This window comes from Manis pentadactyla, chromosome 13, assembly GCF_030020395.1.
Source record: "Manis pentadactyla isolate mManPen7 chromosome 13, mManPen7.hap1, whole genome shotgun sequence".
Lineage (NCBI taxonomy): Eukaryota > Metazoa > Chordata > Mammalia > Pholidota > Manidae > Manis > Manis pentadactyla.
This window is the reverse complement of record NC_080031.1, coordinates 101,345,949-101,372,007: the sequence shown is the minus strand read 5'-3', so window position 1 is coordinate 101,372,007 and position 26,059 is coordinate 101,345,949. Positions and strand designations below refer to the sequence as shown.

The 26,059-nt window shown below is 43.4% G+C and overlaps 3 protein-coding genes across 5 annotated transcripts in view; all 3 read right to left on the bottom strand.

Moving 5' to 3' along the window:
• The window catches only part of LOC118925177 (protocadherin alpha-C2), a 144,119-nt gene extending 121,578 nt beyond the window's left edge, over window positions 1–22,541 (bottom strand). The window contains exon 1 of one of the 3 annotated variants that reach the window (XM_036896027.2): window positions 19,992–22,541. In XM_036896027.2, coding sequence (XP_036751922.2) covers window positions 19,992–22,430 — 2,439 coding nt within the window. In that variant the 5' untranslated portion in view covers window positions 22,431–22,541. Of the gene's footprint in view, window positions 1–3,470; window positions 6,030–14,067; window positions 16,599–19,991 lie in introns of those variants that run through there. The other 2 variants (XM_036896065.2, XM_057490970.1) reach the window with 2 other exon arrangements.
• Window positions 1–26,059, bottom strand: part of LOC118917847 (protocadherin alpha-2-like) — a 133,535-nt gene that overhangs the window by 80,770 nt on the left and 26,706 nt on the right.
• Window positions 9,354–12,124, bottom strand: LOC130680426 (protocadherin alpha-8-like). The gene has a single exon (XM_057490971.1). It carries the CDS (start codon window positions 11,931–11,933, stop codon window positions 9,435–9,437), a length of 2,499 nt encoding a protein of 832 aa, XP_057346954.1. The 5' UTR covers window positions 11,934–12,124; the 3' UTR covers window positions 9,354–9,434.

Here is a 26,059-nt window from a genome sequence, read left to right as displayed (position 1 = left end):
TATTGAAAACAGAGAAATAAACCTTGAAGTCTTTCTTGGAAACTTAGGAGGTACTTTGAAATCAATAGATTAGAAGTACTATCCAATATTAACAAAATTGTAGGATATACACAGGTATGTTCACTCTGGGCTATTTTGGTTTATTCAAGTACTCATATTTACTTGATCACAGATCATCTGTTCAGTTGGCACAACCCTCTCAGACAACAGTAAGACTGAAGTAGACTGAATCCTGAAAGACGTACACAAATACAAAGATTTTCAGGGACATTTATAAGGTGTTACTGAAGTATGCAATTTGGGGAACACTTACTGAACCCTTTGTTGATGTTCAGGACTCTGGAAGTAATCATATTACCCCTTATGTTTCCCTAAAACATTATCCTTATTCAGACTAAAAATGACAAGATCATTTTTGTATGTATCATTTGGGTTTGGGGCACTACTAGAACATTTCAGACCACAGACTTCTGATTTTTCTCATGTATTAAATGATTTTTATTTATATCATTTCCAAACAACTTATCCATACTCCATAAAAGACAGCTCTTAGCTATTAATTGACTGATTAATGTAAATACCTATCTCGATGTGGTAATAAGACAAATGATGATCATGAACTCTTCCAAGAAAAGAATCACTTAACATCATTTTTAAAAATCTTAATTCCTATCTCAATTATGGTATTGTAGAAAATTAATCATGAAGGTTTTTTCCTAAGCAATTGAGAAAGGATTCACTTGTATGCAGTTTGTGCTTGACTTTCCTAGCCAGAACTACATCTGATCAAATAAAAGATTTGGTGTAGAAAGTTCTGCAGTGAATAAACGAATCGCTCTGAAATCTAAGAGTCCCACTTGACTATCTCTATCATGTATTAGTTGGCTGGCCATGGACAAGATAGATGAGTATCTCACAATCTCTTATCTTTAAAATTTGGATAATCACATGTATTTTACAAGTTGTTATAAGGATTCAATGAAATTATGTATTTTAAATCCTTCACCCCATGTCTAACAAATAGAAATAGCTGAAATAATGGTGGTTTATTATAGGTAGTGACCAGTGTTTGCTCTTCTATCCTATAGCTACAAACGGAGAGAATTTCAGTACCATAAATTATGGCATAGCTTTCCCTTTTGTGAAATCTTTCTAATGTTTATCTTTATGGAAATCATCCTACTTTTTAGGTAGAAAATAACCACTAATATCTTCTCAACATTTCTACTAACTTTACCCTATCTATAATATTGTTCTCCCACATGTCAATATTTCATATATAATTTATTTCTCCACATAACACAATTAAAGGGCCTCTAATTTTTTTAAGGACCTCTAATTTGCACATTAAGGCCAAAAAGAACAAAATCAATTTCCACATTATTTGATTCACACCCTTACAGCTCCAAATACAAGTTCTCTGTGTGATTTTCTTAAAGAAAACAATTTACATGAATCTAGCATTGGGACAAATAGGAGTTTGCATCAAATATATCTAACGCATACCATGTTAAATGCTGAAATGTGATCAACAACATTGTCACGTGTAAGTGCCTTTGTAGATAGTTCATGGCTGTTATGCTTAAGTTATTTAAAGCAATGTCATTTGGAAGACCAAGTGACTTGCTGAACACACACAGCAGTATCACACTTCCTCATATGTGGGAAGATTCTCTTAAATTCAAATTACAAAGAACTGTGAATTTTCCTACCCTAAAATATTTCCTTCCATACATGACATGTACCATGAATGGGAGAAATATAAGTACGATCAATGATAAAATAAACCATCCAAATAAAATAGAGGAATGAATTCAAGAAAGTAATCCGATGGACAGACAGTAAGGAGCTCAACAGGCAATTAGCAAAACGGATGTTACAATAATGTAAAAAAAAAATCTATCTGAAGCAGCTGAAGACTATGAAAAAAATGAGCTTGAAATTATGAGAGGATTAAAGACAAAAAAAGTAAAATCATCCCCAAAGATAAAACTGAAATTTCACCATCCCAAAGAAGCATGTCATTGATGATAAATAAGAAAACTTGATTATAAAATGAAGCCATCTCAGGATGGCTACCATCCAAAAGACAAACAACAACAAATGTTGGCGAGGTTGTGGAGAAAGGGGAACCCTCCTACACTGCTGGTGGAAATGTAAATTAGTACAACCATTGTAGAAAGCAGTATGGAGGTTCCTCAAAATGCTCAAAATAGAAATACCATTTGACCCAGGAATTCCACTTCTAGGAATTTACCCTAAGAATGCAGCACTCCAGGTTGAAAAAGACAGATGCACCCCTATGTTTATTGCTGCACTATTTACAATAGCCAAGATATGGAAGCAACTTAAATGTCCATCAGTAGATGAATGGATAAAGAAGATGTGGTACATGTACACAATGGAATATTACTCAGCTATAAGAAAAAAACAGATCCTACCATTTGCAACAACATGGATGGAGCTAGAGGGTATTATACTCAGTGAAATAAGCCAGGCGGAGAAAGACAAGTACCAAATGATTTCACTCATATGTGGAATATAAGAACAAAGGAAAACTGAAGGAACAAAACAGCAGCAGAATCACAGAACCCAAGAATGGACTAACAGTTACCAAAGGGAAAGGGACTGGGAAGGATGCGTGGGAAGGGAGGGATAAGGGCGGGAAAAAAGAAAGGGGGCATTACGAGTAGCATGTATAGTGTGGGGGTGGCACGGGGAGGGCTGTGCAACACAGAGAAGACAAGTAGTGACTTTACAGCATCTTACTATGTTGATGGACAGTGAACTGTGATGGGGTATGTGGGGGGGACTTGGTGAAGGGGGGAGCCTAGTAAACATGATGTCCTTCATGTAATTGTAGATTAATGATACCAAAATAAAAATAAAAAATAAAATAAAATAAAATAAATAAAAATAAATGAAGCCATCTCAAAAGCCTATGCCCATTAGTAATAGAGTTTATAGGAAGCTAAGAATTTAAACATATTTAAAACTCAATGATATTATGAACTTATGTATCATTATGTATCATTCTGGTAATTTTGAATGCATAAACATAATGAGTAGAGGACACCAATGAGAGTAAGAAAATGGACAGGAAGAATGAACTTACTGCAAAATTGATGAGTAGATTTCAGCTCTGGCCACACCCTCCATTACCCATCAGTGATCCCTGAATTCTTCCTGGATGAATTAACTTCCTTATTTAGAAGAAGCTTTGGCCATCTAATTTCATTATTGCTATTACTACTACTACTGTTCCTAGCAACTAAATAATTTTGCTGGGGAGTTCATGAAGACTTTGGTGAAAAGTTAATTAAAAAGGCGGGACTTCCAATGTGCTTTAAAATAAACCATCCCGAGAAAAAAAACAAAACAAATCAGTAAAGCAATGAATTTACAGTATGTTGGTCAACTGTGATTGACATTAATAAGCATGAAATATATCACAGAAATACTGTACTTACATTCCCGGAAATCTCTACTTGGTCTCCACTATCTCCAGAACTCGAACCAGGAGGAACACTAGGACTGAAGGCCATGAGGTCGGCCTTGGGCGGCCCCTCCCCAGAGCACACCCGCTGCCGCCTCTGCTGAGAGCACGACCAGCTCCCCACCGCGCTGGAGCACACCAGCGGGGGCCGCCCCGGCCCGCACGCGCCCTCGCGGCGCGGCGCCGAGCACCGCAGCGCCGTGTACAGCAGCAGCGTGAGCACCAGCAGGCTGGACACCGCGCAGATGCCGATGACCAGGTACGCGTTGACGTCCACCAGCGCCGCCTCCGTGCTCCGGGCGCCCGCCGACGCCCGCGACGACGCCCTGGGCGCCTGGCCGCTCTCCACCAGCGACAGCAGCACGGTGGCCGTGGCCGTCAGCGCCGGCTCGCCGTGGTCCTTCACCAGCACCAGCAGGCGCTGGCGCGGCACGTCCGCCTCGTCCAGCGCGCGCGTCGTGCTCACCTCGCCCGTGTACAGCCCCACGCGGAACGGGCTGCGCGCGGCCCCCGCCGCCGCCTGCAGCTCGAACGACAGCCACGCGTTGTAGCCCGAGTCCGCGTCCACCGCGCGCACCTTGGCCACCACGTGGCCCGCGCCCACAGACCGCGACACCAGCTGGCTCGTCGCGCCGCCCCCGCCGCCCGCCCCAGGCGGCAGCAGCGCGGGCGCGTTGTCGTTCTCGTCCAGCACGAACACCTGCAGCGTCACGTTGCTGCCCAGAGGCGGCACGCCCGCGTCGCGCGCGCTCACCTGGACCTGCAGCAGCTCCAGCTCCTCGTGGTCCAGCGGCTGCAGCGCGTACACCTTGCCGCTCTCCGCGTGCACCGACACGTAGCTCGACAGCGCGCGCTCGCCCACGCGCCGCTCCACCAGCGAGTAGGACACCCGCGCGTTCTCCTGCGCGTCCGCGTCGCGCGCCGACACCGTGAAGATGTGGCGGCCCGGCGGGTTGTTCTCCCTCACGAACACCGTGTACTCGGGCTGCGCGAACGCCGGCGCGTTGTCGTTCACGTCGGCCACCTGCACGGACACGCTGGCGGTGGCCGACAGCGGAGGCGAGCCCCCGTCCCGCGCTGTCACCAGCAGCTCGTAGGTCGCCACGCTCTCGCGGTCCAGGGCGCTGTCCAGCACCAGCGAGTAGTAATTCTTGAAGGTGGACACCAGCTTGAAGGGGACGTGGGGTGAACGGGAGCAGGTCACCTGCCCATTGGCACCGGAGTCATGGTCGGACACGCTAATCAAGGCGATGACGGTGCCCAGTGGAGCGTCCTCTAGTACAGAGGACGATAGTGGAGTCACTACCAACTCAGGCGCATTATCATTGATGTCCAAGATTTCTATCAGGAGTGTGCAGTGACCATACATTGGAGGATTTCCTTTGTCAACTGCTTCTATTTGAAGTTTCCATAATTTGATTTCTTCAAAATCTATTTTTCCATTTACTTTAATTTCTCCACTGGCTGAATCTATGCAAAAGGAGGCTTCTGTATTAGGGGAGACATCCGTTGCAAAGGAATAAAGTATGTGGCTGTTTGAACCCTCGTCCGAATCCGAGGCATTAAGTTTAATAACCAGTGTACCGTTCCTTGCGTTTTCCAGTAATTTTACACGATGGACTGCTTCGTCAAACACTGGGGCATTGTCATTTACATCCAGCACTGTGACGTGTAACTCTACGGTAGCTGTCAGCTCAGGCTTGCCCCCATCAGTCGCTTTGAGCACCAAGATAAGCTCCGAAGCTACTTCCCTGTCTAAAGCTTTTTTTAGTACTAGTTCCAGCGGTTTTACCTGCTCGTCGTTGGTCGGTACTTCCAGAGAAAAATGCTCACTGGGGCTCAGTCTGTAAGTCAGCAGAGCGTTAGCCCCGATATCTGCGTCAGAGGCGCCCTCTATTGAAAAATGAGAGTCAAGAGCCCTGGTTTCCGAAATAAAAAGATTTTTGGGGGTCGCTGGGAAGACTGGCGGGTTGTCGTTAATATCCTTCACCTCCACCTCCACATGGAAAACCTGCAGCGGCCTGTTCACGACCACCTCCAGGTGGATGCTGCACTCCAGGCGCCGCCCGCACAGCTCCTCGCGGTCGATCCGAGAATTCACAAACAAAATGCCATTCTGCAGATTTACCTCCAGAAGGTCCCCGCGGCCTTTGGACACCACCCGGAACAGGCGCGGCACCAGCTCCGCCAGCTCCAGCCCCAGGTCCTGGGCGATGCGGCCCACGAAGGTGCCGTGTTTGGCCTCCTCGGAGACCGAGTAGTGGAGCTGGCCGCTCCCTGCCTCCCAGGCTGCGACGAGCAGAAGTGAGAGCAGCAGACGCTGGGATCCCTGGCCATCTGGTCCTGAAGCTAACATCATGGCTCGATTCTGGTTAGTAAACCAACTTTTCATGAGTAGAGTGGTATAGAGTCCTTTTGAAACCTTTCTTTTGAGTCTTTGTTCCTGAGATCCCAGCTAAGCTTAACAATACGGGCGTGTTTATAGTCGTTAAAGCCCCGGAACAGAGGCGTCTTTCTGGTGCGGGAATAATCTTAATTTTTTTCTGTTCAAACCAATCCTCTCCTTGGTGAAGGTCGACATCCTGTGGCTCAAAATGGAAGTGCGTTTGTGTTTGTACTATTTCACTTAAATTGCTTGAGTGATTCCTTCATATTGGTCCTTCTTTTCCTTGTGGACTTCTAAGTCTTTTCTTCTATGTGGGTCTGTCTTTAAAATGAGAATCCAGGAAGAGTTTTATCTTGGATATAGACATCTAAGAGAACTACTACTGCAAGAGTTATATTATCATGTATACGAACATGAAACGTCCATATTTGTAGGTTACTAGTGATACTGTTTTTAGAAACTGATCATTTTGGAATGGCATTTTTGAAGTCTACTCCATTGCTAGCACTCCATAATTTTCTATTGCTTAATCATTATACTATGTTAAATTATTCTATTTAATCCAGTTGTGTAGAGGATAACTCAGGATATAAATTGTTCAAGTTGCCACTTCAAAATAATGGTGGTTTCAAATCAATGCTGATAGGCGAGCTACGTATCAGTTTATCCAATGATTTCTTTTCTCTGATATTAATGAACTTACCAAGTACTGACTCCTGGAAATACAAAGTATATTTATCTTTCTCTCATTATAAAGCTTTTTTGAATTACTGTATCTGCTCAGGGTAAATATGGTAGTTTCCATTCTGAAGAATAATTTAACTTTGCATTATATCCACTGCTGTTTAAAAAATAATTTCTTTCTAATAAGAAAACCCTGCTAAATCAGGAATTCAAGTTATGTTTGTCTGTTTATTTATGCCCACTTTATTCCAGAATTGGGGTATGGAGACTAAGGTATAAAGATATTCTAAATCTCATTCATTCACTTAATTTTATTTTCCTGTTTTTGCATCAAATACCAAATAAAATTAAATTTTGCTTAACAACTGCTATAAATTGTCATAAAGTTTATCAGTGCTGTCTTAGAAAAGAGAAAATATTTTAAGTAGTCTCAAGACTGTCAAGGAAACAACCATCCAATCTCTGAAATTCTTCCTGTAAGATGGAAGCCATTGGGAAAATCCCATATTTCTCTACTAAAAAAAAATTGTAAATGTTATCTAAGAGAATCTTAGATGTTATGTAATAGGGGACTGCAGTCTTCATTTTGAATGCTTTATAAAATAGTATTTTAATAGATTCAATTATTATAAATCTATGCCGAAAAGTTGTAGTTCTAACTGCTTGTAATTCTTCTTTTAATTGTGGAAGTCATAAATTCAAGACCAGTATAACTGCCAAAAGAAGAGCAAGAAAAATTTTAGCATGTGGGTGTGACTAAATTCAGGAAATGGTGTGACTAAGAAATAAACTTCCTCGTGTGTGTGCTGATTAAAATAATCCAGTCCCTTTGGGAATGACTCCATGATGAAGGTCCATTCCATTTTTGCTTTAAAGGGTTGCTTTATTAATTAAGTACTATAAAAGATAGTTTTTAAAGCCCAATATTTCAAAGGCTATCATATAGCTAAATAACTATAGTATACCAATAAAACTATGGATTGGTTACTCATCTTGAAACAGACTATGTCAAATACATGCCATCAAGAGCTAAAGAATACTCCTGATTAGCATTGTTTTAATGCCAATAAATAAAGAGCATGCTAAGCATGATTAAGTTAAGGTGTTATAGCTTTAAAAGAAATGACTAATGATAAAACTGGTCCTTGGTACCGGAAAATGTCTGGTTTTATTCTGAAATTTCAAACATTCTGAATTGAATGGAAGAAACTGTCCACAAAGCTTTAAAAAATATTTATCTTAGTAACAGAGCCAGAAGAAGACTAAAATCGGTAAAAATTTTCTTTGCTGTTCCTCGACTTTTTGTTCTGAACTCTTATCATTTCCACCCCTCTCTGCACTTCCGTAGACTTTAGGATTATTATGCTACTGGATAAAATGCTCACTTGTATCAATGTTTTGTGAATACTTGTATTTTTAAGTATCTTTATTTTCTGAATATTTGTAATTTACTTCTATTTTAATAGTTGTATATTCCAAAAGAAGGTAAAGTAAAGTAAATAGGACTACATTAGTATACATGTAATTCTATGTTATTAATAGCTCAGGCGAAGAAGTACCTTTGGACAAGACTTCTGTAGAGGGCACACTGAAATTATAAAGGGCTGAAAGAGAGGGCAGATACAAGAGGAAGGGATTCTGTACACAAGTTTAAATACTCTGCAGTATTTATGATATACTCTTTTCCTTGCTGCAGTACTTATAAAAGTCATCTGTAAACTCTAAGAGTTACACACTATCCACAGAATGTATTAACACTGAAGGCAATGCCATGCTTAAATTCCTGTCACAATTGTCTTTTCTGGCATTCTTAAACTTGAAAAGATTTTAAGTTTTATTAGAAGCTATTTATGAAGCACATACAGAGTAAAAATTCAGTCTGCACACAGAAAGGAAAAATTAATTGCTGAGAACCAGAGTAAAAATGATAAACTAGTTGCACTGCTATTTGGTAACACTAGAATTAATCAAATAAACAAAAAATGAAATCATAGATATCAGGGAACAACCATTTTCAGAAAGGCACAATGAATAGGGTAATGTGAGCACCATGTAATTTAAAGGTCTTGTATTTCTGAGTCTATAACAACACAAGAGACTAGAGAAGCTGTAATATTAAATGCACTATATGTCAGATGAGTAGAAAATATTCTAAGAGGATAATTCAATTGTCTATTAAAACTTCTAATATTAATTTAGACTGACATAATCATTTTCAATCTCCTTGAAATTAAAGTGATTTTCAAAATTCAAATATTAAGTATAAGCATGACCCCTTCAAAGTGGAAGACCTAATACTTGATTTTCATTGGCAATGCCTCATGCTGATAACAGAGAAGATAATGAACTGCTGTATAAAATTATGTAAATAATTATGAAATTTTCTTGTCAGAAAATAAAGGAATAATATACACACCACAGGTACCACCACTATGAAATATTTTACATGAAAAAAAATCAAGACATCTAATTGCATAGACTAGAACACTTGTATGAATGAACTCTGAGTCTACATACTGTGTTATTAAAAGTAAAATGTAAACACTGAATAGTCAATATCTACTATGCATTATAAGTTATGTTGCACTACCCAGATTTTGATGTGAAATTAAGTAAAATTAGAAATTAAAGTACTAATCTTACAAATATTTGTTAGAGAAAAAATACGATTTCTGAAAAAATCAAACAGGCAACATATATGAAAGATTTGTATTGGAAAATATAAAGAAGTTTCAAAAAATGGCACATTTTAAATTTGAAATATGAATAAAACATTGACGTATGAGGTAAAAGAGATAAAATACAAAACGAACTTTTAGAATGAACTATATTACACAAAGAATTACCAGAAACATTTCGGGTATTATACTATGCTATATAACAAAGGATAAAGAGGATACATTTAAGGGAAATGGGGTTGAAATACAATACTGTACCGAAACAAAATAAGAAAGTAATAAAGTAATAACCTACCTTCCCAGAGTTATCTCCTCCGGAAGACTGACCGTGCACTTCCATATCTCCTACTGGACATGGTGGAAGACTGGGGCTGAAGGCCATGAGGTCGGCCTTGGGCGGCCCCTCCCCAGAGCACACCCGCTGCCGCCTCTGCTGCGAGCACGACCAGCTCCCCACCGCGCTGGAGCACACCAGCGGGGGCCGCCCCGGCCCGCACGCGCCCTCGCTGCGCGGCGCCGAGCACCGCAGCGCCGTGTACAGCAGCAGCGTGAGCACCAGCAGGCTGGACACCGCGCAGATGCCGATGACCAGGTACGCGTTCACGTCCACCAGCGCCGCCTCCGTGCTCCGGGCGCCCGCCGACGCCCGCGACGACGCCCTGGGCGCCTGGCCGCTCTCCACCAGCGACAGCAGCACGGTGGCCGTGGCCGTCAGCGCCGGCTCGCCGTGGTCCTTCACCAGCACCAGCAGGCGCTGGCGCGGCGCGTCCGCCTCGTCCAGCGCGCGCGTCGTGCTCACCTCGCCCGTGTACAGCCCCACGCGGAACGGGCTGCGCGCGGCCCCCGCCGCCGCCTGCAGCTCGAACGACAGCCACGCGTTGTAGCCCGAGTCCGCGTCCACCGCGCGCACCTTGGCCACCACGTGGCCCGCGCCCACAGACCGCGACACCAGCTGGCTCGTCGCGCCGCCCCCGCCGCCCGCCCCAGGCGGCAGCAGCGCGGGCGCGTTGTCGTTCTCGTCCAGCACGAACACCTGCAGCGTCACGTTGCTGCCCAGAGGCGGCACGCCCGCGTCGCGCGCGCTCACCTGGACCTGCAGCACCTCCAGCTCCTCGTGGTCCAGTGGCTGCAGCGCGTACACCCTGCCGCTCTCCGCGTGCACCGACACGTAGCTCGACAGCGCGCGCTCTCCCACGCGCCGCTCCACCAGCGAGTAGGACACCCGCGCGTTCTCCTGCGCGTCCGCGTCGCGCGCCGACACCGTGAAGATGTGGCGGCCCGGCGGGTTGTTCTCCCTCACGAACACCGTGTACTCGGGCTGCGCGAATGCCGGCGCGTTGTCGTTCACGTCGGCCACCTGCACGGACACGCTGGCGGTGGCCGACAGCGGAGGCGAGCCCCCGTCACGCGCTGTCACCAGCAGCTCGTAGGTCGCCACGCTCTCGCGGTCCAGGGCGCTGTCCAGCACCAGCGAGTAGTAATTCTTGAAGGTGGACACCAGCTTGAAGGGGACGTGGGGCGACAGGGTGCAGGTCACCTGCCCGTTGGCGCCAGCGTCGCGGTCGGACGCACTGATGAGGGCGATCACACTGCCGAGAGGAGCGTCTTCCCTGACCGGAAGGGCCACTGAAGTCAAGGAAACCTGAGGGGCATTATCATTAATATCTAAGACTTTAACCAAAATTGTACAATGACCCACCATCGGCGGGTGTCCTCTGTCGGTAGCATCAATGCGGATTTTATAGGAATTCGCTTTTTCAAAATCCAGATTCTTTCGGACTGTTATTTCTCCAGTATTTGAATCTATGCTAAACTGATCACTAACCATGGGGGGAACAAGGCTATTAAAAGAGTACGAAATCTCACCATTAGGTCCTTCATCCCGATCAGAAGCATTCAGTCTGATAACTATTGTCCCGTTGGCTGAGTTTTCGAATAATCTTACTTGATACTCAGGCTGTTCGAAACTGGGAGCGTTGTCATTCACATCCAGCACGGTGACCAGCAGCTGAACAGTGCCAGTGAGCTCAGGTTTGCCTTCGTCAGTGGCTGTCAGGAATAAGTTATGTTCCGAAGCTTCCTCTCTGTCCAAGGATTTCCTTAACACGAGCTCAACTCGGTTATTCTCCTCGTTTTTTGAATACACATCTAGCATGAAGAAATCACTATAGCTAAGCCTATAGTTTAAAACGGAGTTAGCTCCAATATCTGCATCAAAAGCACCCTCTAGCGGAAACCGAGAATCTGGCATTCTGGATTCTGAAACAAATAGCTTTTGTTCTTTAACCAGGAACACTGGCGGGTTGTCGTTAATGTCCTTCACCTCCACCTCCACATGGAAAACCTGCAGCGGCCTGTCCACGACCACCTCCAGGTGGATGCTACAGTCCAGGCGCCGCCCGCACAGCTCCTCGCGGTCGATCCGAGAATTCACAAACAAAATGCCATTCTGCAGATTTACCTCCAGAAGGTCCCCGCGGCCTTTGGACGCCACCCGGAACAGGCGCGGCACCAGCTCCGCCAGCTCCAGCCCCAGGTCCTGGGCGATGCGGCCCACGAAGGTGCCGTGTTTGGCCTCCTCGGGGACCGAGTAGTGGACCTGGCCGCTCCCTGTCTCCCAGGATGCAAGGAGCAAAAGCGAGAGCAGCAGACACCGGGGTTCCGGGCCTCCTCGCCAAGAAAACACCATGTCAAGTACTCGTTTTATTGGTGTCAGAAAAGCTTCTTCTAGATAAAGAGGAACTACTGCATTGCTTGGAGTCTTTTAGTCCCATTCGATTGCATCCGCCATTGTTTGGCATTTAAAGACAGATATTGCTTGAAGGAAGTCTGGATCTTGGCTTAGACAGAACTTGTTTGCAGACAGCGACATCATGCGGCTCCGAAGGGTAAGGATTACGTAAATTCACTTAATGTCAGCTGTAATTGGGTTCTTTTAATCCAACAAATACTTTCTTTTCCTTTATCCTACTTAATGGATCTTTAGTGGATCTACCTAGCGGATCTTTACCTTTATCTTTACCACTTGGCTCTGAACATTAATCTTGTTTTGGCCAAGGATCTCTCTTAATAAGGAAATAAATTTCTTCCCAATATTCTGAATATTGGAATCAATTAGTATCTAGACATGTCATGGACATTACAGATAGAAAGTATACTCCATGCTTTTGCGCGGAGTAATATGTTCACATTTATCTGGTCATCCAAAATGTGTGTATATTTTACTCTGGAATGAGTAATAACTTTTCAATATTTCATCTTTTTAGTGCAATATTAAGTTTCTGCTTTTCTGAAACTGAATGCCAAATGAATGTCAAATTTCCCAAACTTTGTTCTAATAGTTCAAGAAAAATTTACATGTTTCATTACAATACTTGTTAATACCTCTGCAGCTTATTAAGACAGGCATTTTCCTTTATAGATTTCTCCATCAAAGGAAGTCCCTAGCAGTGTTTTCACAACTGGTATTCTCTAACGGCCCTTCATCTTTCTACTTCTCAAAAATAAGGACATTTTCAAAGTTATACCTTTAGCCTTATTTTTAAAATCCTTTTCATTTAAGTGTTCCTATCCACTTCCACACCTTCAAACAAGCCTATTATTTGAAATATTCCTAAATCCAAATCTCCAACCCTGATTTTCATTTTTCTACTTGGTATATTAGCTGGTATATACTAACATACATAGAAAACAAGTTAAGTAAAACTTTTAAGTCTACCCAATAATTACTCCCAAATCCAAAGGTTTGAAAATCACACTTTCCTTTATATCATGACCCTTCTACAAATTTACTTGTATGTATTTTTTACTCCTTTTCCAGTGCCTGTTATATTTAAAGATTGAAATAACTTTTTCCAACTCTTTCTAGTTGTCATAACTTTTCTCTTTATGAGTATAGCTTTAACTGAAGTACAGTAAAACCTCTATTAAGTTTACCTTTTAGTGAACAAAGTGCCAAGTCATTAAAGTCATGGGGAGAGCCAGTATGTGACCATAAGACTTTGTCTCTTCCTCAACACACTCTTTGTTCAAGGGGTTTCTTCTGTTACCTCATCTTTGTCTGTCAGAATCCTATTTACCTTTCAAAGTCCATCTCACAAGTTAGTTCTCCACTTTATCATCTTCAATGCCCTAATTGTAGGTGATTAAGTTCTCCTTTGAATTCATATAGAAGCAATTTTCAAGGGGAAAAAATTTGCAAATAGCTTGTTAAATGCCCTCCCTTATTCAAGATTCTAGCATACTTATAGCCTCACAGGTGATTATAATTTTTTAAAACACTTTTACTTAATGAAATATTTATTTAATATATTTAATGGGAATCTCTCTTTAGAAGTACTCATTACTGACCTTCTATTCTAGTTATTTGGGAAAACAAAGGATTCCTTTTCTTGCAATCAGAAAAGGCTTCATAGAAGATATGACTCAGCACCCTTTACACTAACATTTTTCTTCACAGGTAAGTTTCTCGTAAACTTAGCCCTAGTTAAAGATTTTTCATCTTTAAAATTTAAGTCTCACAAATGGCTTTTATTCTAGTTCCTAGCAATCCAGATGTGTGAGAATGCGAATAACGCGTAATCACAGTAATATTTTCCCTGGCTACAGCAAATAAACAACTAATGTATTGAAAAACCTTGCATAAACATTAATAACATAGAAAAGGGGATTGAAAGGTAATGAAAAAGTGCAAATAGTAATATAGCATTAAAAACCATAATTATATATAAGACGATCAATGAAAATAGAATTAAGAAATACATCGTTATAAAAATTACAAAATGTTTTTTAAGTTGTTAAAAACAATAATTATTTAGACTCACATTGGTTGAAGGGCTTGGACCCTGAGGTAGGCTGGGGCTGAAGGCCATGAGGTCGGCCTTGGGCGGCCCCTCCCCAGAGCACACCCGCTGCCGCCTCTGCTGCGAGCACGACCAGCTCCCCACCGCGCTGGAGCACACCAGCGGGGGCCGCCCCGGCCCGCACGCGCCCTCGCGGCGCGGCGCCGAGCACCGCAGCGCCGTGTACAGCAGCAGCGTGAGCACCAGCAGGCTGGACACCGCGCAGATGCCGATGACCAGGTACGCGTTCACGTCCACCAGCGCCGCCTCCGTGCTCCGGGCGCCCGCCGACGCCCGCGACGACGCCCTGGGCGCCTGGCCGCTCTCCACCAGCGACAGCAGCACGGTGGCCGTGGCCGTCAGCGCCGGCTCGCCGTGGTCCTTCACCAGCACCAGCAGGCGCTGGCGCGGCGCGTCCGCCTCGTCCAGCGCGCGCGTCGTGCTCACCTCGCCCGTGTACAGCCCCACGCGGAACGGGCTGCGCGCGGCCCCCGCCGCCGCCTGCAGCTCGAACGACAGCCACGCGTTGTAGCCCGAGTCCGCGTCCACCGCGCGCACCTTGGCCACCACGTGGCCCGCGCCCACAGACCGCGACACCAGCTGGCTCGTCGCGCCGCCCCCGCCGCCCGCCCCAGGCGGCAGCAGCGCGGGCGCGTTGTCGTTCTCGTCCAGCACGAACACCTGCAGCGTCACGTTGCTGCCCAGAGGCGGCACGCCCGCGTCGCGCGCGCTCACCTGGACCTGCAGCACCTCCAGCTCCTCGTGGTCCAGTGGCTGCAGCGCGTACACCCTGCCGCTCTCCGCGTGCACCGACACGTAGCTCGACAGCGCGCGCTCTCCCACGCGCCGCTCCACCAGCGAGTAGGACACCCGCGCGTTCTCCTGCGCGTCCGCGTCGCGCGCCGACACCGTGAAGATGTGGCGGCCCGGCGGGTTGTTCTCCCTCACGAACACCGTGTACTCGGGCTGCGCGAACGCCGGCGCGTTGTCGTTCACGTCGGCCACCTGCACGGACACGCTGGCGGTGGCCGACAGCGGAGGCGAGCCCCCGTCCCGCGCTGTCACCAGCAGCTCGTAGGTCGCCACGCTCTCGCGGTCCAGGGCGCTGTCCAGCACCAGCGAGTAGTAATTCTTGAAGGTGGACACCAGCTTGAAGGGGACGTGGGGTGTTATTGAGCACATCACCTGCCCATTCGCTCCAGAATCTCGGTCAGATACGTTAATCAAGGTGATGACTGTGCCCGATGGAGCGTCCTCTGAGACGGGGAGAGACAGGGAAGTAACAGTCAATTCTGGAGCGTTGTCATTAGTGTCCAAAACTTTTACAAGAACTGTACAGTGACCAGCCAGTGGCAGATAGCCTTTATCGGTGGCCTCTATTCGAATTTTGTAGGCCTTACATTCTTCAAAATCGATAGGTCCTATCGCTATAATTTCCCCACTTACAGGGTATATGTAGAACTTAGATTTTATATCTGGAGAAACATCACTGGAAAATGAGTAGATAATATCCCCGTTCAAGCCTTCGTCCGAATCTGAGGCGTTAAGTTTAATTACCAACGTTCCATTAGGAATATTTTCTGCTAATTTCACCACGTATAGTGTTCTATCGAAAGCTGGGGAGTTGTCATTGGCGTCCAGCACTTTGATTAGTAATTGAACCGTGCCAGTCTGCTCAGGTTTGCCGCCATCGGTGGCTGTGAGTACTAAATGAAGTTCAGGAGATTCTTCCCTGTCTAAAGGTTTCCGTAATACAAGTCGGAGAGGTTTTACCTGCTCTTCGTTGGTTGGTACGTCCAGAGAGAAAAATTCATTGGAGCTCAGCCGGTATGTCAACAGAGAGTTCTCCCCGATATCTGCATCGGAGGCGCCCTCTAGTGGAAACTGAGAGTCAAGAGTCCTGGATTCCGCGATAAACAAATTCTTTTGTGTTATGGGGAACATAGGCGGGTTGTCGTTAATGTCCTTCACCTCCACCTCCACATGGAAAACCTGCAGCGGCCTGTCCACGACCACCTCCAGGTGGATGCTGCACTCCAGGCGCCGCCCGCACAGCTCCTCGCGGTCGATCCGAGAATTCACAAACAAAATGCCATTCTGCAGATTTACCTCCAGAAGGTCCCCGCGGCCTGTGGACGCCACCCGGAACAGGCGCGGCACCAGCTCCGCCAGCTCCAGCCCCAGGTCCTGGGCGATGCGGCCCACGAAGGTGCCGTGTTTGGCCTCCTCTGGGACGGAGTAGTGAACCTGGCCGCTCCCTGCCTCCCAGGCTGCGAGAACTATAAAAAACAGCAGTAGATGCCGGTCCCCTAAGTCGCCTTGATTCAAGTACACCATTTCAAGTTACTGTTTTTTGTTCTAATCAGCGCAAGGTGTCTCAAAAGTTAGAGGAATCTTCCCATCCCTTCTTTAGTATCCTGATGTGCCACCATTGTTCAGCATCCGGAGAGTGAAAGAATCTTTCCAATGTGAAAATGGATGACTTAATTTTTACTTGAATGTGAGGGAATTTCGCGGTAAAGAGCGACATCATGTGGCCCACATGGTAAGTCCGAATTACAAAAATCAACTTTATATTAATAAGATGCAAAGTTTTATTTCAACTGCTGTTTTATTTTTCCTTTACTTCTGTTAAAGTGTAGGAAGACATTTCTCACACTTGCTGTAGACATTAAGAGAACTGATCACTTAAAATTCAGTGTGACCATAGTGTGGTTTCCCTATGCCTTGAAAATATGTTTTCCCATGAAGTTTAATTAAAGATAAAAATCTAAGTGACAACAGAGTGAATCATATTTGCAACAGTATGTTTTAAAATCCTTTTTTCAGAATCCAAGTAATTCCATTTCTTAGATTTCTGTTAAAACTCTGGTCTCTCTAGGTACCTAGGATCTCGACAATCTACTAATGGAAAAGAAACTAACAAAGGATTTTTGTTTTTAGGAAGCAAGGACTATAAACAAATCATTCATATACTTTGTTTAAGAAAACAATAGGAAAATATTTGGGGGAGCATTGAAGAGGAATCATTTCTATTAAGTGAATTTTGTGAGGATGAAGTATTCTGATTTTCACTCTTCATTAGAATTTATAAATTATTTTTCAGGAATTCATGATTCTTATATCTCTTCATTCTTCCATCCTTCCCAAGCCTTGTATTTGTTAATATACACTGGTTTTTACAATCTCTAATATGATTTAGGTTATTTATGTTATAATAAATGTTCGTTATCATTAGATAAATGTTGGTACTCTGCGATCATTCTTAGAACAGTCCTTTAATCAAGCTTGGGGTGTTTTACCCCTTTTAGTTCTACTTAACAAAGCAAGTTTTCTTGAATTTTTCACTCCCATTTTCCCAACTGTAAGCAAAATAATTGCATCTGTATTCTAATGCTCTCCAAGTTTAATATCTGCCTAAATGAGGTTTAAATATTGCTGTTACCGTGGACTACTGCAAAAGCTTCTTATTGCACCATCTTGTCACAACCACATTCATCCATCACATTTTCCTGAAAAACACTTTTTATTGCTGTTGCTTCACACTTTTGGACAGCTTTCAGATGATGTTAGAGGTGAATCAAAACTTCTAGTCTAGTACTCAAAGGTACCCAAGAGACTTTTCTCATATTACTTTTCCTGCCTTATCTGATATTCTTTGCTATGGGAACCATATGTTTTGACCAAAGCAAACTATTCTGTTTCCAGGCACATTGGGGATTTTCTGTGTATTCACTTACTTAACTTCCTCCATTCCCGACAATACCTATTACGATCAATATTCTCCCAGAGAAAACTTTGCTATTTAAAACCACTAAAAACATCCTAACTCTTGAAGGGCTCCTTCAACGAGGGAAATGGGCTGCTATTTCCTCTCAATTAAAATCACACTGATTTACATTTCTTGCACCTCTTCTAATCTTCCTTCTAAGATGGTCATATTTACGTATGACACGTATCTTTATTTACCTATGAATTTCTTGAATCCAAGGACTGGGTCTTGTTAATTCAGTGATTCTTGGCATACTATCATGCTCTTAGAGCCCCTCTTAGAACCTTTTTTAAATGTTTACTCAAGAGCGATAGCTATAGTTATTCATCATTTCCCAAGAACGTGTGTTGTTTTTAAGATTCTTATATATAACCACCTATACAAATGACACCATTTAGCATAGCCATAGCCTACTTTGTCATATCTAAGCATGTGTTCAAAAATTATCTTGTCTTTACTTAACTTCGAAACACCAGAAAACACCGCTAATGGTTTCTGAAATGTTCAAGAATGGAAAATGCATACATTGGGGAGCACAAACCTCAACTCAGCCCTTTGATGCACCTTGAGAAACTTTCAAATGTGGGAAAATAGAACATTCAAGTTTAAAGTTGTCTAATATTTTCTGGTAAAATACAAAAATTTTAAATCACCTCAGTAGAGCACTGAGGGCTCAGAAGCTTAACTGTCTTTCTAAAATCCAAAAAGCTTTTCTATTGTCAGTCTTAATTCAATTATTAACTGATTTAAATAATTTTTTCAATGTAGTGGAAGGCATTCAAAACATTATAGATATTTAACATTAATTTGGTACATACAGCTTCCCTATGAATGACAAAACAAATAATCTTTACCAAAAATAAAAATAGTATGGATGCCACAATAACAATTTGTTGACATTTTATATTTTCCTATTCCTCTTCAGAATAAGAGCTAAACGTTATTAAGCACTTACTATGTAGTTAATACTACTCAAGTATACCTTAATGCCTTTTAACTATATACCTTAGGTCTAATACCTTATAACTATCAACTTATGAAACGCTTAAAACAATTCTCTATGATAGATACTACTGTTTATAATCCCTACTTTACCAATGGAAAACTGGAAACAGGTTAAACAATTATCAGTGCTATACAGAAAAAAATTGGTAGGGATGTACATTTAGGCAAGGAAGGATGGCTTCAGAATTCAATGTTTAACAATACTCACATCTGCCTTTATGTAAAGAAATACTGAAGATTTAAAATCACAATAAAAAGTTTAGTGAGAGCATTAAACTAGAAGAAATAGCTCTCCATGAAAAGAAACCCACCAAATAAAATGGAAGCATAGGTAAGAGATTTTTACAGTGTCTGAGGTATGCAGATTTTATATGAATTTAGTCGATTGTAAAGTCCAAATTTCCTTGAATTTCTATTTCTCCACTGTTTGGTAAATTGAGCAATGATATGGTGTCACATGATTATTAAAACAGTATGAAATATCCCTATTCCCAATCTGAACTGTTCAGTCCAGTTACTAATGTCTTGTTCTTTATCCCAAAATAGTTCAAAAGACCAAAATACCAGACTCTTAGAATCGCCAGAGCCACGGGGCATGTACAAAATAAGATGTAATTGGCAGACTCCTGACCCAAACTAGATAACTTGAAAGTACTGGCTACATAAAAGTATCAGCAAAAACAAAAGAGGAAAATAAAGAAACTGAAAGGACAAAAGCATTAAGTAATACAGTGGTACTGAAATTTCAATATACTGTATTACACAAAGTGAATAAATGTGAAGTAACTTCCCCGAAGATCAAAACCAAAGAAATGAAAAAACTACAGAATTTACCATTAAACATCCAACTACCAATGCTAATTTAAAAATACAATAAAGTGAAATATCAAATGAAATTTTGAGCTTTAACAAAAATTTTTTTGAGGTATAGAATGTAAATAATGTCTGAGATTCCACCTTAAGATTCACAGCAAACCAGAGACTATAATAATTCAAAGAAGAAGAAATACTGTGTATTCGTAATATTAGTCGAAAATTTAAAAATAAGGAAGTTTAAACAGAAACATAAGGAAAAGAATTATACTACCTAAAAATAAATAAAAACTTAATTATGAAAATTCAAACTTACTTTGGCACAATGATCATCATTTAAATCCTGATGTTCGCGGATATCCGCCACTACTGGACACGGTGGAAGGCTGGGGCTGAAGGCCATGAGGTCGGCCTTGGGCGGCCCCTCCCCAGAGCACACCCGCTGCCGCCTCTGCTGCGAGCACGACCAGCTCCCCACCGCGCTGGAGCACACCAGCGGGGGCCGCCCCGGCCCGCACGCGCCCTCGCGGCGCGGCGCCGAGCACCGCAGCGCCGTGTACAGCAGCAGCGTGAGCACCAGCAGGCTGGACACCGCGCAGATGCCGATGACCAGGTACGCGTTGACGTCCACCAGCGCCGCCTCCGTGCTCCGGGCGCCCGCCGACGCCCGCGACGACGCCCTGGGCGCCTGGCCGCTCTCCACCAGCGACAGCAGCACGGTGGCCGTGGCCGTCAGCGCCGGCTCGCCGTGGTCCTTCACCAGCACCAGCAGGCGCTGGCGCGGCGCGTCCGCCTCGTCCAGCGCGCGCGTCGTGCTCACCTCGCCCGTGTACAGCCCCACGCGGAACGGGCTGCGCGCGGCCCCCGCCGCCGCCTGCAGCTCGAACGACAGCCACGCGTTGTAGCCCGAGTCCGCGTCCACCGCGCGCACCTTGGCCACCACGTGGCCCGCGCCCACAGACCGCGACACCAGCTGGCTCGTCGCGCCGCCCCCGCCGCCCGCCCCAGGCGGCAGCAGCGCGGGCGCGTTGTCGTTCTCGTCCAGCACGAACACCTGCAGCGTCACGTTGCTGCCCAGAGGCGGCACGCCCGCGTCGCGCGCGCTCACCTGGACCTGCAGCACCTCCAGCTCCTCGTGGTCCAGCGGCTGCAGCGCGTACACCCGGCCGCTCTCCGCGTGCACCGACACGTAGCTCGACAGCGCGCGCTCGCCCACGCGCCGCTCCACCAGCGAATAGGACACCCGCGCGTTCTCCTGCGCGTCCGCGTCGCGCGCCGACACCGTGAAGATGTGGCGGCCCGGCGGGTTGTTCTCCCTCACGAACACCGTGTACTCGGGCTGCGCGAATGCCGGCGCGTTGTCGTTCACGTCGGCCACCTGCACGGACACGCTGGCGGTGGCCGACAGCGGAGGCGAGCCCCCGTCCCGCGCTGTCACCAGCAGCTCGTAGGTCGCCACGCTCTCGCGGTCCAGGGCGCTGTCCAGCACCAGCGAGTAGTAATTCTTGAAGGTGGACACCAGCTTGAAGGGGACGTGGGGCGACAGGGTGCAGGTCACCTGCCCGTTGGCGCCAGCGTCGCGGTCGGACGCACTGATGAGGGCGATCACACTGCCGAGAGGAGCGTCTTCCCTGACCGGAAGGGCCACTGAAGTCAAGGAAACCTGAGGGGCATTATCATTAATATCTAAGACTTTAACCAAAATTGTACAATGACCCACCATCGGCGGGTGTCCTCTGTCGGTAGCATCAATGCGGATTTTATAGGAATTCGCTTTTTCAAAATCCAGATTCTTTCGGACTGTTATTTCTCCAGTATTTGAATCTATGCTAAACTGATCACTAACCATGGGGGGAACAAGGCTATTAAAAGAGTACAAAATCTCACCATTAGGTCCTTCATCCCGATCAGAAGCATTCAGTCTGATAACTATTGTCCCGTTGGCTGAGTTTTCGAATAATCTTACTTGATACTCAGGCTGTTCGAAACTGGGAGCGTTGTCATTCACATCCAGCACGGTGACCAGCAGCTGAACAGTGCCAGTGAGCTCAGGTTTGCCTTCGTCAGTGGCTGTCAGGAATAAGTTATGTTCCGAAGCTTCCTCTCTGTCCAAGGATTTCCTTAACACGAGCCCTATTTGTGTATTGTCATCGCTGCTTGTTTTCACATCCAATGCGAAGTATTCACTGGAACTGAGTTTATAGGTTAGTAAGGAGTTTGAGCCAACATCCGCATCTGACGCGCCCTCTAGTGGAAACAGAGAATCTGGCAGCCTAGATTCGTAAATCTGCAGTCTTTGTTCCTTTAAACTGAACGCCGGCGCATTGTCGTTAATGTCCTTCACCTCCACCTCCACATGGAAAACCTGCAGCGGCCTGTCCACGACCACCTCCAGGTGGATGCTACAGTCCAGGCGCCGCCCGCACAGCTGCTCGCGGTCGATCCGAGAATTCACAAACAAAATGCCATTCTGCAGATTTACCTCCAGAAGGTCCCCGCGGCCTTTGGACGCCACCCGGAACAGGCGCGGCACCAGCTCCCCTAGCTCCAGCCCCAGGTCCTGGGCGATGCGGCCCACGAAGGTACCGTGTTTGGCCTCCTCGGAGACCGAGTAGTGGAGCTGGCCGCTCCCTGCCTCCCAGGCTACGAGGAGCAGAAGCGACAGCAGCAGGCGCCGAGATCCCAATTGGCCTTCCAGGGTAATTACCATGTAAAAGACTTGTTTTATTTCCATCTGAAGATCTTGTCTCTGCATTAAGATGAAATATTTTATGATCCTCCAGTCTGTTAATCCAACTCTTCTTGCCCGTTACCATTCAGCACTTCTGAAACAACGCCGCGATTTGAGGGACGTACTTTGAATTACAGTTGGATATAACTTCATGGTAGACAGCGACATCATGCGGCCCCAAAGGGGAAACGTTTAAGTAAAAAATCAAATCACAAAACTTCCCCATGCTATATGTCTTTAAATTCAAAATAAAAATAAAAAACTTCAAGAGTAAATATACTAATATATGTAATCTGTAGAGTTTGTTTCATCTTGTCTGAATTCTTTTATTAACTTACAGTAGGGTAAGGGATCGGATTATTCATAGTGGAGCAACTTTCCTTCTAATAATTTAAAAAGTGTTATCAACCAGCCTAAAATATTTAAGTGTGATGTGAACTAAGCTTGGAAATTAGAAGTGCATACTATCCCACACATTGTGTGGGAAAAAACATGCATATATTTCTGTCACAGGATACGCTATTATATTTTCCTATGGGAAAAGAATGTAACTTCAATTTTATTCACTTTTTAAACCTTATAGATTATGAAGTCCATTCTTTTTTTGTTTAATGAATATAAAATACTCCTAAGTATTTTATTTTATTTAATAACTAAAGATGAAATTTTAAGTGCATATTCTTTACATTTCTTAATTTCTCTGCACCTTATATTAATTCTCTTTCTCAAAACATTTTCCTTCACATATTTCTCTATCACTGCAAATTCTCGTGGAATTTCTATCCATTGTTCTTTGCTTCTCTAATCCTTCAGGTGCTCCTAAAATACTTCATCCTTTTCTCTCAACTTCAGTCTTTTATATGGTTTCCCATTAAGTGTTCTCATCCACTTCTAATTTCAAATAAACTTTTATTGAGAACCTACATCTTCCCCCTCTCCCACTTCTGTGGTTCTGTCATTTTCACCTATACATTCTGTTGACTCCTGGAAAATAATCTGATTATAATTCGAAGATTATGAAGAGAAATCATTAATAACCTTCTAATTCAAATGCTTGAAATTCTCATTTTATTTAATGGAATGAATATTCTACATATCACCTATGTGAGTTTTTAAATTACTTTTTTATTTATTTTATTTTCTATTACTTTTTCCCTTACCTGCCCTATCCAGAGTTTGCCTACACTCTTCTGTTTTCACATATCACTAGATTTATCCTCATGAGTACAGCTTATATTGTTTTATTCAGTAAACAGAGAAATTCCAAGATGTTAGAACCACTTCTACCCAACCTCAGTTGTGATCACAAGTCAACATTTCCAGTGTTATTTTCAACTATTCTCCAATGTGAATTCTATTTTGCAGACAGTGTAAAACACTTGCTTGTCTTCTTCAATTCAACCTTTGTTCAAATTGTTTTTAAAAATCACTTCCATCTTACCTGTAAAATGTTACTCTCTGTAAAATGTAAAAATCACTTCCATCTTACCCTGTAAAAATGTTACTCTCATATCAAGTCAAACCCAAATGTCCATTTTACCATGAATTCATCTATACTGTCATCAGATGAAGATGATTAAACTCTTCCTCAAGAGGAGAAAATGACGGTTATATAAAAGATTTTTCACTCACCTGGACACATGCCAACACCCATCCTCTTTTTAAATTATGATACACTTTTGTAAAATCCTCCCAAACAACTGTAATATAGACAACCCCCACCAGTATAAGAGGCTCCATCTTAAAATAATTAACTTAGGTCTATGAAGTCTTTATCACTGACCTTCTATTGCAGTTATGAACAAACAGTTCAGTTGCTGGCCAATAATTACCCCAAAATAAAATGTTCTTTTACTTACAGGAAGATAAGCTTTGACAAAAGCTATATTGCCCTGTGGTCTTGCTGAAGGATTTTTTTATAGTGGTTAAGGTTTTCCATAAATTCAACTCTAAGTGAAGAGTCTCTTATTCTGAATCTCAATTTTTAAATTAGTTATTTAAAAGTAAGTTTCAAATCTGTCTTTCCACTGCAGTTTCTAGCAATTTCCAGAAACTTGCTAATACAATTAATTGGAACAGTTGAAATAATTCTACTCATAGGCTTCAGGTAGAAAATTGGATATTGTTACTGAAATCCTTCTTGTAAAATGGATTAATAATAAGAAGGAAAATACTGGTCTTCTCATAAGAAACAGCTTATATTTTTCTTGCTTTTTAAAAAATTCATTCTGGTTAAGGGAAATGATTATATAGAGGGAAAAAAAAGGTTTACTCAATTTAGGAACAGCTTCCTCCCCAAGTAACAAAAGATTTCAGTTATAAATCAATGAGTTTATGTTTTAAAACTAAATAATTTCATTTTTTAAAAGCTGACAATTGTTAACTATACATTTCTACAGTGGTGAGAATTCCTTAATTTCTAGGACTTCCTCAAAATATCAGATATCAGAAATATTTAAATAGTCCTATGCAAGTGTATTAATAAACTTATATACATGTGAACATGCAAGAAATAGGCTAAGCAATAAAAGGGGAATTGAGATTTTATTACACGGAATTTAGAATATTTAATACCTGCTAAGCTCACATTGTCTTTTCAAGAATTGTAAAAAACCAGTTCTCTGGCGATAAGTACATATCTTTCAATAATCACCCTAAATGTAAATGGACTGAATGCACCAATCAAAAGACATAGAGTAATAGAATGGATAAAAAAGCAAGACCCATCTATATGCTGCTTACAAGAGACTCACCTCAAACCCAAAGATATGCACAGATTAAAAGTCAAGGGATGGAGAAAGATATTTCATGCAAACAACAGAGAGAAAAAAGCAGGTGTTGCAATACTAGTATCAGACAAAATAGACTTCAAAATAAAGAAAGTAACAAGAGATAAAGAAGGACATTACATAATGAAAAAGGGCTCAGTCCAACAAGAGGATATAACTATTATAAACATATATGCACCCAATACAGGAGCACCAATATATGTGAAACAAATACTAGCAGAATTAAAGGAGGAAATAGAATGCAATGCATTCATTTTGGGAGACTTTAACACACCACTCACCCCAAAGGACAGATCCACCAGACAGAAAATAAGTAAGGACACAGAGGCACTGAACAACACACAAGAACAGATGGACCTAATAGACATCTATAGAACTCTACATCCAAAAGCAACAGGATACACATTCTTCTCAAATGCACATGGAACATTCTCCAGAATAGACCACATACTAGGCCACAAAAAGAACCTCAGTAAATTCCAAAAGATTGAAATCCTACCAACCAACTTTTCAGACCACAAAGGTATAAAACTAGAAATAAATTGTACAAAGAAAGCAAAAAGGATCACAAACACATTGAGGCTAAACAACATGCTCCTAAATAATCAATGGATCAATGACCAAATTAAAATGGAGATCCAGCAATATATGGAAACAAATGACAACAACAACACAAAGCCCCAACTTCTGTGGGACGCAGCAAAAGCAGTCTTAAGAGGAAAGTATATAGCAATCCAAGCATATTTAAAGAAGGAAGAACAATCCCAAATGAATAGTCTAATGTCACAATTATCGAAATTGGAAAAAGAAGAACAAATGAGGCCTAAGGTCAGCAGACAGAGGGATATAATAAAGATCAGAGAA

Bases quoted from the DNA above. Each gene is read 5' to 3' on its own strand.
- LOC130680426 (XM_057490971.1), bottom strand. From the start codon at position 11,933: ATGGTGTTTTCTTGGCGAGGAGGCCCGGAACCCCGGTGTCTGCTGCTC.